The 10,871-nt window shown below is 41.2% G+C and overlaps 1 protein-coding gene across 1 annotated transcript in view; it reads left to right on the top strand.

Annotated features, from left to right (window-relative positions):
• The window catches only part of TTN (titin), a 276,735-nt gene that overhangs the window by 71,258 nt on the left and 194,606 nt on the right, over positions 1-10,871 (top strand). The window contains exons 47-66 of the mRNA XM_024732830.1: positions 171-449; positions 2,240-2,803; positions 3,304-3,585; positions 3,686-3,964; positions 4,384-4,662; positions 4,760-5,038; positions 5,158-5,445; positions 5,560-5,838; positions 5,931-6,212; positions 6,308-6,586; positions 6,701-6,979; positions 7,081-7,359; positions 7,478-7,765; positions 7,890-8,168; positions 8,304-8,585; positions 8,686-8,964; positions 9,086-9,364; positions 9,478-9,756; positions 9,860-10,147; positions 10,394-10,672. Coding sequence (XP_024588598.1) covers positions 171-449; positions 2,240-2,803; positions 3,304-3,585; positions 3,686-3,964; positions 4,384-4,662; positions 4,760-5,038; positions 5,158-5,445; positions 5,560-5,838; positions 5,931-6,212; positions 6,308-6,586; positions 6,701-6,979; positions 7,081-7,359; positions 7,478-7,765; positions 7,890-8,168; positions 8,304-8,585; positions 8,686-8,964; positions 9,086-9,364; positions 9,478-9,756; positions 9,860-10,147; positions 10,394-10,672 — 5,901 coding nt within the window. The remainder of the gene's footprint in view (positions 1-170; positions 450-2,239; positions 2,804-3,303; positions 3,586-3,685; positions 3,965-4,383; positions 4,663-4,759; positions 5,039-5,157; positions 5,446-5,559; positions 5,839-5,930; positions 6,213-6,307; positions 6,587-6,700; positions 6,980-7,080; positions 7,360-7,477; positions 7,766-7,889; positions 8,169-8,303; positions 8,586-8,685; positions 8,965-9,085; positions 9,365-9,477; positions 9,757-9,859; positions 10,148-10,393; positions 10,673-10,871) is intronic.

Below are 10,871 nucleotides of genomic sequence, written 5' to 3'. Positions count from 1 at the left end.
TGCCTTCAGTGATCTTCCTCATTTTCCAGTCACTTGTCTTAAACTGCTGCAATCCACTTCACTAATTTCAACTGTTTCACTCCATTAACAGCAACAAAGGTTAGAAGGAAAAGAAAAATGTGGGGTACCTGAGAAGGAGGTGTGCTAATGGGCTCTGCTTCCCTTCGCAGCTGCCCCAGTGATCAGGAGGAGAATTGAGCCCCTGGAAGTAGCCCTGGGCCACCTCGCCAAATTCACCTGTGAGATCCACAGCGCCCCCAATGTCCGCTTCCAGTGGTTCAAAGCTGGCCGAGAAATCTCTGAGAGTGACAAGTGTTCTATTCGGTCTGCAAATTATGTCTCCACCCTGGAAATCCTGAGAACCCAGGTTGTTGACTGTGGCGAGTACACCTGCAAAGCTTCCAACGAGTATGGCAGTGTCAGCTGCACAGCCACACTGACTGTGACAGGTAAATGCCATACACTGACACAGATGTTATTCCATTTCATATTATTGCCTATTTTACTTTTTGTAGAGGTGCAGGAGGTACTTGTCCTACCAACTGGAGAGACCAGTAGCCAAGATGGTAACACAGTGGCTAGGTAGTGCAGAGCCTATGAGAGACATGAAGTCATTGTTTACAGTCACATTTCTAAAAACAGCTAAAGAAAAAAAATTTTTATTTCAAGAGCAATGTGAAGGAATCACACAAGCAGTGGCTCCTCATAGTTTGGTTTGGGTTTTTGTTTTGTTCTGTTCTTTTTATTAAATGGTCTGGCTTGACCTCTAGCATAAAATATTTCAGGACAGTTTGGTGCTACTAAAAAGTAAATGATGTCCGAATGTGTGTAATAATTTGGAACCAGTTAACCAATTAAGAACAGAATTACAAAATGAAAAAAGCCAAAGCATAAGACTAAAGTCAAACAAATCCTAATAAGAGACAGGGAGCTAGTACAGAACTACAAACTAGGATTCTCACCCTAAGCTTTATTACTAATTGAAAAATAAGAGTAACTACACAAATATTCTGTTCTCCATTTCCTGAGGACACACAGGATGACTGTCAAGTAGGTAACACTCATCAGGAGTTTGAATTCCCTCATTAGCAAAAAAATAATAATAACTCTTTCCTACCTCTTTTTCTCACTCTTTCTTTCTCTTTTGCTCTCTTCCTACAAAGGGAAAGTGTGAGTATGAACTTATGAACTATGGTTTAGGGTCAGAAGTAGCAATGACTTGTGCTGTTGACAGAAGCATGCACGAAATGCCAGGGTGAGGCTGTCGCTTTGTCTTCTTTTTCTTTTTGAAGTATAGTTGGTTTACAGTATTACCTTGGTCATCTTTTTCAATGACAGCATGGAGGGGAAGGGTAAATGCAGCACGCATCTTTGACTTGAAAAAGCCAGGGTTTCCTGTAGCTTCCTCTCCTCTACAACTCTTTTATATCAGAAACTCCACACCCCCAGGCCCATGGTGACCCATTCAGTGGATTTCGCTTTGTGATCAGTCTCCGTACCGCCAAGTGCATGGCATTATTCTTAATGACACTTTGGGAAATTTCTTCACCCAAAATAGGCCAGTTCAGTAATGGGACTAACACTTGAGATTCAGATCACAAGAGGAAAGAAGAAAGAGGAGGATTTTTTTTTTTAATCAGAAAGAGAGGTTCCTAAGTGTTCGCTTCCAAATGCAGAATGGACATGGGAAATCACTGCTATAAATATTTTTACAAGTTTGGAGTGATTTAGTGGATACTTTTAAAGTTGTGCCATTTAAGGATTTGCTAGTGGTCATCGACATGAGGGTTAGAGAGACTTTATAAAACTACTGAAACTTTTTATTACTTAATATCCCTACTCTTCAGAAAAGTCAAGTACGTTTTCTTTATCTTCCTTATACGGTCTTCTAATTTGCAGAATTAACATACCAGCTGAATTGCTTATCAGATAATTCAAACAAATAATCAGCTCATAAAATGGACAAAGCTTTAGTAATAGTGAGTCAATGTTGCGAAATAAAGGAATATTTATTCTTTCCTTTGATAGAGACATTTAAAGTGCTGTCTTGCTCCTCTATAAAAAAAACTCTCATCCCTTTCCTTTGACACATCTTTTCACCTTAATACATTACCCTACTTTGAGTAATGTCTCATGTCTACCTAAAGCTATTACTCATCTTTTTTCTTTCTTGGAATATGTAATTACAGCAAGAGCTTTGTAGGGACAAAATATAACACTGAAAACTTTTCTTTTACAGAGGCATATCCACCAGCCTTTCTCTCCAGACCTAAGTCCATAACAACTTTTGTGGGTAAGGCAGCCAAGTTCCTCTGCACAGTGACAGGGACCCCAGTGATTGAAACCATTTGGCAGAAAGACGGCGTGGCCCTCTCACCTTCCCCTAACTGCAGGATTTCAGATGCAAACAACAAACACATTTTAGAACTCTCAAATCTTACAATTCAAGATAGAGGAGTTTACTCCTGTAAGGCTTCTAACAAGTTTGGAGCCGATACTTGCCAAGCTGAGTTGGTCATAATCGACAAACCACATTTCATTAAAGAGCTAGAGCCTGTGCAATCAGCTGTCAATAAGAAGGTACACCTTGAGTGCCAAGCAGATGAAGACAGAAAAGTCACAGTTACATGGAGTAAAAACGGGCAAAAGCTCCCCCCTGGGAAAGATTATAAGATCTGTTTTGAAGATAAAATAGCATCCCTCGAGATCCCTCTGGCCAAACTAAAAGATACAGGAACGTATGTTTGCACAGCTTCCAATGAGGCTGGAAGCAGCTCCTCTTCAGCGACAGTAACTATCAGAGGTAAGAAGTGTGTGAATAATATTTCCACTCCCTTCTCTCATTTTGTGATTAAAATAATTTCATCCAAGCAGCCTTTTTGGTTTGGGGAAATCCTGGCATTGTTTGATTTTATTTTTTCAGTCTTCTTCACAATGCACTTATTCTTGTTTGTTTAAAACTGTCTGCCATTAACAAAGCTTGCTTAAAACTTCTTCTAAGAACTTCGAGTGTCTAGGCAATCCTTAACTATCTTCTTTCATAAAATTGCTCTTTGTATAAGTAGAATTTGGTTGGTTTTGTTTTTGTTTGTTTGTTTGTTTGTTTTAACCAAGAGTCTGGGAAAATGTTTTGGAATCATAGAAACATGGAAAGCTATTGAGTATGCCACAGCCTTTTCAGAAATTTCAAGAAGACATTTCATGTGTGTTATGTGTCTCTTTGTTGTATGATGTCTACTTTTCTTTTGTGTAGTTTATGATTCAGATATCTTTTCCCTTCTCATTTTTGTTAACTTCATGTAGAGCCACCATCCTTTGTGAAGAAGGTGGATCCCTCTTATTTAATGATCCCAGGTGAATCAGCACGCCTCCACTGCAAGCTGAAAGGCTCACCTGTGATCCAGGTTACTTGGTTTAAAAATAACAAAGAACTTACTGAGAGTAACACAATCAGAATGTCTTTTGTCAATTCTGAGGCTGTCCTTGATATTACGGATGTAAAGGTTGAAGACAGTGGGAATTACTCGTGTGAAGCAGTGAATGACGTTGGCAGTGACAGTTGCAGTGCTGAAATGGTTATCAAAGGTTTGTTTACTCTGTCGTAGTCCATTGTTTTCCTGAGAAAATATTTTCTTTTCAATTGCTTGTAACACATGCTTTATACAATGCTTTCATGCTTTTTTAGAACCTCCTTCTTTCATCAAAACTCTCGAGCCTGCAGATATAGTGAGAGGAACAAATGCCCTCCTTCACTGTGAAATCTCAGGCACTGGACCATTTGAAATTCGCTGGTTCAAGGATAAGAAGCAAATTCGAAGTAGTAAAAAGTACAGGTTGTTTTCTCAGAAATCTGTCGCGTCCCTGGAGATCTTTTCGTTTAATAGCGCAGACGTTGGTGAATATGAGTGTGTTGTTGCTAATGAAGTTGGGAAGTGTGGCTGCCTTGCAACCCACTTACTAAAAGGTTAGTGCTTGAAAAACTGGCATCTCTTTAATAAATTGTCAAAATAGCTTTCTTAAACCAAGGAAGGAAAACCGGTACTTTCTTTTCTTCTCCTAATCTTTGAAAATATTTTTTTTTGCCTTTGGTTTGACCTGGGACCCTGGGGAAAATCCAGTCTTTATCTTGAGACCAGTATAAATATATAATCTCTGATAACAAAAGTGAACTACATAATAAGCGATTTTGTCAGCTGATAACCGTTTATCTTCCTTGCTTCTTTCTCTTGGATGGAATTGTAATTCCTCTTGAATTTGATTTCTTCTTCTAATTAACCAACACCATGGGATAGATAAATGTAATCTAGATAAAGTTCTTAAATGCATATGGTGTTGAAGTGTTTGGGAATTAAGAAGTTTTGGATGCTCTCTTTCTTTAATTAGAACCACCAATCTTTGTAAAGAAAGTAGATGATTTTACTGCACTAGCAGGACAAACGGTTACCTTACAAGCTGCTGTGAAAGGGTCAGAACCCATTTCTGTCACATGGATGAAAGGACAGAAGATCATTAAAGAAGATGGAAAAATCAAAATGAGCTTTGCCAATGGTGTTGCGGTCTTGATAATCCCTGATGTGCAGATTGGTTTTGCTGACAAATACACATGCCTGGCTGAAAATGAAGCTGGAAGCCAAACGTCTGTTGGGGAACTAATAGTTAAAGGTTCGTGTAAGAACGTTTTAACTTGGAGTTGATATTTCCTTTTAAAATGAAACCTTACTACACACTTCAGAATTCCAACTATTTAATACCCTTGTAGAACCTGCCAAAATCGTTGAGAGGGCAGAACTGATCCAGGTGACGGCAGGAGACCCAGCCACGCTGGAGTATACAGTCACGGGTACCCCAGAGCTCAAGCCCAAATGGTACAAAGACGGGAGACCTTTGATTGCCAGTAAAAAGTATCGAATAAGTTTTAAAAACAATGTTGCCCAACTCAAGTTTTATTCCGCCGAGCTGCATGATAGCGGCCAATACACATTTGAGATTTCCAACGAAGTGGGCAGCAGCTCCTGTGAGACAACTTTCACTGTCTTAGGTTAGTATCTTTAGAAACCTGTGCTTCCATATTCCTCTGAAACCCAACAAACAACCAAAACTAAAATCACTGAGCACTGTTCCACATTGTTCTTTCTTCTCTTCTTGTGCTGTGAACAGATCGAGACATTGCTCCATTTTTTACCAAACCCCTACGCAACGTGGACAGTGTGGTTAGTGGGACCTGCAGGCTGGACTGCAAAATTGCTGGCTCCCTCCCCATGAGGGTGTCCTGGTTTAAGGATGGTAAAGAAATAGCTTCCTCTGACAGATACAGAATAGCATTTGTGGAAGGCACAGCCTCTCTGGAGATAAGCAGAATAGACATGAATGATGCAGGGAATTTCACCTGTCGAGCCACAAATTCCATGGGAAGCAAAGACTGCAGCGGAGCCCTGATTGTGCAAGGTTGGCTGGAACCTGTGCCTTTCATTCTTACGTAGACGGTGTTCAAATTAAGCCTTCTTCCCTTCAGTCGTGCCTCTTAACTCTTTGAAATTCTTTCTTATCCCCCTTCTTTAGAACCACCCAGTTTTGTAACTAAACCGGCATCAAAGGATGTTCTGCCCGGCTCGACCATCTGCCTGAAGAGCACCTTCCAAGGGTCTACCCCTCTCACAATCAGATGGTTTAAGGGTGACAAAGAGCTGGTTTCCGGTGGAAACTGCTATATCACCAAAGAAGCTTTAGAAAGTTCCCTGGAATTGTATGTAGTAAAAACCTCCGACTCAGGCACATATACCTGTAAAGTCAGCAACGTGGCTGGAGCCGTGGAGTGCAGTGCAAAGTTATTTGTAAAAGGTTTGCATAGTTTTCTTGACATCTTTGTGCCACCATTGTCAGAAGTTCTTCCCTCTTTCTCACGTTTCTGGGTGATTTCTTTCCTTCCACAGAACCTGCCACATTTGTTGAAAAGTTAGAGCCATCACAGCTGTTAAAAAAGGGAGACGCCACCCAGCTAGCCTGCAAAGTAACGGGCACCCCTCCAATTAAAATAACGTGGTTTGCAAATGACAGAGAAATTAAGGAGAGCAGCAAACACAAAATGTCTTTTGTGGAGTCCACCGCGGTTCTAACACTTAAAGATGTTGCCACTGACGACAGCGGTGAATATATGTGTGAGGCTCAAAATGAGGCTGGCAGTGACCACTGTGGTAGCATTTTAATAGTCAAAGGTTTGTGTTCACATTGCCCCTTGTGATACCAAAGTTGTGGCCCAGGGCACAGACTCCACCCCCATTAACTCACAATAATTCCTTTTCCGCTATAGAGTCACCTTACTTTACCAAGGAATTTAAGCCCGTTGAAGTGTTGAAGGAGTATGATGTCATGTTGCTGGCTGAGGTGGCAGGCACAGCTCCCTTTGAGATCACTTGGTTCAAAGACAACACAACACTGCGAAGTGGTAGAAAGTATAAAACCTTCATTCAGGATCAGCTGGTTAGCCTGCAGATCCTGAGGTTTGTAGCTGCGGACGCGGGTGAATACCAGTGTCGGGTGACCAATGAGGTGGGCAGCAGTGCCTGCAGTGCCAAGGTGACCTTAAGAGGTTAGTGTCAGTTCTAATGACGGACTGGCTTTTCTGCAGTGTCAGTGATTTTATTTTTTTAAAGCCAGTTTTGCTCTAGAGCTGGTATTCATTGAGAATTCATTCTTCTACTAGAACCCCCAGCTTTTGTAAAGAAAATCGAGAGCACCAGCTCCCTTAGAGGAGGTACCGCTGCCTTCCAGGCCACTCTGAAGGGCTCCTTGCCAATCACGGTGACTTGGCTGAAAGACAACGATGAAATCACTGAAGATGATAACATAAGAATGACCTTTGAGAACAATGTGGCCAGTCTGTACCTCAGTGGCATTGAAATCAAGCATGATGGGAAATATGTCTGTCAGGCCAAAAATGATGCAGGAGTACAGAGATGTTCCGCATTACTCTCAGTAAAAGGTTGGTTCAGAAAGTTTGCCATGGGTTTCAGGGAAAAATGCAGATGTAAGCCTTTCAGCAGAGCAGTTCACAACCCACACCTATCCCTTTGTTTTCTACAGAACCTGCAACAATCATTGAGGAGGCTGTGTCTATAGATGTCACCCAAAGAGACCCAGCCACTTTGCAGGTTAAATTTTCAGGGACTAAGGAGATTACAGCCAAATGGTTTAAAGATGGCCAAGAACTGACCCTGGGCCAAAAATATAAGATCAGTATCACTGACACGGTCTCTATACTGAAGATTATTTCTACAGAAAAGAGAGATAGTGGAGAATATACTTTCGAAGTCCAAAATGATGTCGGGAGGAGCAGCTGCAAGGCTAGCATTAATGTATTAGGTTGGTACAGCTTTTCTATGGAGAGAAACTGGGCATTTCTGTGCTCCTTCATCTCTTACAATTTTAGAGAAAATAAAAATTGGTAGATTGACCATTTTTTTTCTTTTTCATTGCATAGATCTTATCATACCTCCCTCATTCACCAAAAGGCTGAAGAAAATGGACAGCATTAAAGGGTCTTTTATTGACTTAGAATGTATAGTGGCTGGGTCACATCCCATGAGCATCCAGTGGTTCAAAGACGACCAAGAAATAACAGCTAGTGAAAAATACAAATTCTCTTTTCATGACAATACTGCCTTCTTGGAAATCAGTCAGCTGGAAGGTACAGATAGTGGAACCTACACTTGTTCTGCCACTAATCAGGCAGGACACAACCAGTGCAGTGGCCATCTGACAGTCAAAGGTTGGCAATTTTTATCCCCGCCTCTCAAGAACTTATTGCTCTCTCATTTCTTAATTCTTACCTTGACTGATCATTCTAAAATAAACCATTCCTTCCCCCTTTTGCTTCTTTTTCTTTCACCCAGAACCCCCCTACTTCCTGGAAAAGCCACAGTCACAAGATGTCAATCCCAATACAAGGGTTCAATTAAAGGCGCTTGTGGGTGGCACTGCACCCATGACAATAAAATGGTTTAAAGATAACAAAGAGTTGCACTCGGGAGCAGCTCGCTCAGTTTGGAAGGATGACACCTCCACCATTCTAGAGCTCTTTTCAGCCAAAGCTGCCGATTTGGGGACCTACATTTGCCAACTGAGCAACGATGTTGGCATAGCAACCAGTAAAGCCACTCTCTTTGTCAAAGGTCTGGTCTCTACATTTTCTCATTGTCTCACTTGCCTAGATTTTCTTGGAGGGAGGGAAGAGGCTTAAGAAAACGATTCTCATTGGCCTTTGGGTTAAAAAATGTTCAATATCACATGTTTTCCCCCATCTTTAGAACCTCCTCACTTCATTAAGAAGCCCAGCCCAGTCCTAGTGCTGAGGAACGGACAATCCACAACATTTGAATGCCAGATAACAGGCACTCCTGAAATCAGAGTTTCTTGGTATTTGGACGGGAATGAAATAACAGCCATTGAGAAACATGGCATTTCCTTCACTGATGGTTTAGCCACTTTCCAAATTTCTGGTGCCAGGGTAGAACATAGTGGGACTTATGTCTGTGAAGCTCGTAACGACGCTGGCACGGCAAGCTGCAGCATTGAGTTAAAAGTGAAAGGTTCGTTACTGCATCTTCTCTCCTTTCTGGCTGTGCTGCTGGCTAGTCCTCGGGTCTTCCTTTGAGTGAGCTATTCTCTGTCTTCCTTTTGAATCTTTAGAACCTCCCACCATTATTAGGGAGCTGAAACCCGCGGAAGTAGTCAAAGATAGTGACGTGGAGCTGGAGTGTGAAGTTATGGGAACATCTCCATTTGAAGTCACTTGGCTGAAGAATAACAAGGAAATTCGAAGCAGCAAAAAGTATACGCTGACTGACAGAGTGTCAGTGTTTAATCTCAATATCAACAAGTGTGACCCCTCAGACACTGGTGAATACCAGTGCATCGTATCCAACGAAGGCGGCAGCTGTTCTTGTAGTGCTAGAGTCTCTCTGAAAGGTCAGTTAGACACACAAGGAGCAGGCTATCTGATACAAATTCTGTAATGCTCTTTAACCTTGTATGATGGGGAGGAGTTCAAATATACCTCTTCTTTTCACACTGTCTACTTTAATCACAGAGCCACCCTCGTTCACTAAGAAGATAGAAAACGTCACTACTGTCTTGAAAAGTTCTGCCACCTTTCAGAGCACTGTGGTGGGCTCTCCTCCCATTTTTATAACCTGGCTCAAGGATGATCAGATTCTGGATGAAGATGATAATGTTCACATCTCCTTTGTGAACAATGTGGCCACAGTTCAAATCAGATCTGTGGATAATGGACACAGTGGGAGGTACACGTGTCAAGCCAAGAACGAGTCAGGCGTTGAGAGGTGTTATGCTTTCCTTTTAGTACAAGGTGTGTAAGCTAATCCCTTTCAAGGGTTATTCTGTGAAGACAATTTCACAAGCAGTTCCTTGGTTCCATGGAATTATTAATGCAGCTCATCCACGTTTTCATTCTTACTACAGAACCCGCTCAGATCCTAGAGAAACCTAAGTCTGTTGATGTCACTGAAAAAGACCCCGTGACCTTGGAGTGTCTTGTGGCCGGAACACCAGAACTCATAGTGAAGTGGTTTAAAGATGGGAAACAAATGATGCCCAGTAGATATTATTCAATGAGTTTTGAAAATAATGTGGCCAGTTTTAGGATTCAGTCAGTAATGAAGCAAGATAGTGGGGCATATACTTTCAAGGTGGAAAATGACTTTGGAAGCAGTAGCTGTGACACCTACCTGAGAGTGCTAGGTTTGTATCTTGGCCCCAGTCAGCTTCCCTTACGTATATTATTGTCCTTGGTAAACAAATGGCAACATATTAATGGATGTGTTTTGCTGTTTGCATTGGACAGATCAAAATATTCCTCCATCATTCACCAAAAAATTAAGCAAAATGGATAAAGTTCTAGCCTCTTCCATTCATATGGAGTGCAAGGTTTCTGGCTCACTCCCTATTAGTGCTCAGTGGTTTAAGGATGGAAAAGAAATAACTACAAGTGCAAAATACAGGCTCGTCTGTCATGAAAACACTGTGTCGCTGGACGTTAGTAATCTGGAATTAGAAGATACTGCGAATTACACATGCAAAGTCTCAAATGTAGCAGGGAGCGAGGCATGCAGTGGCATCTTAACTGTAAAAGGTTAGAATTTCTTTACCTCTTTCTGACCCTTTTCTGCGATTGCTTTTCAAATGTAGCACTCTTTTCTGGAGTCCTTTAAAACTAAAAGTCTCCATAATTCTGTTTCTTTAGATACATATATGTTGAGTTCAAGAAATATTCAGTCATTACCTCTTTTCAGTAATGTTTTTTTATATGTCCATAAAACTGTCAAAATAACCCAACAAGAAGGAACTTAATTATATGTATTTCTCTTAAAATCTATAGAACCACCAAGTTTCCTAGTGAAACCTGGGCGACAACAAGCCATACCTGATTCTACAGTGGAATTTAAAGCTATACTAAAAGGAACACCACCGTTTAAAGTAAAGTGGTTTAAGGATGATGTGGAGCTTGCCTCTGGACCTAAATATTTCATTGGCTTAGAAGGCTCAACTACCTTCTTAAATCTCTATTCAGTGGATGCTTCCAAGACTGGACAATATACTTGCCAAGTTACCAACGATGTTGGTAGCGACTCTTGTACCACAGTGTTGCTTGTGACAGGTGTGCCAGTTTGATTGTTTTATGTTTTTGTCTGACCTGTGGCTCCTGTCCTTTCTGTAATCTTTTACAATATATGTACCCAGTCAAGAAAGTACCCTTCTTTCTAACATGGTACACGCTGTTTGCCAGGCATTGTTCATGTTTTTCTCTTTCCTATGTAGGACCTAATTGAAGTTCGTTATTTATACCTGCTCTGTTC

Source organism: Neophocaena asiaeorientalis, unplaced genomic scaffold, assembly GCF_003031525.2.
Source record: "Neophocaena asiaeorientalis asiaeorientalis breed wild unplaced genomic scaffold, Neophocaena_asiaeorientalis_V1.1 scaffold96, whole genome shotgun sequence".
Taxonomy (NCBI): domain Eukaryota; kingdom Metazoa; phylum Chordata; class Mammalia; order Artiodactyla; family Phocoenidae; genus Neophocaena; species Neophocaena asiaeorientalis.
This window is presented reverse-complemented; position numbering and strand designations above follow the sequence as displayed.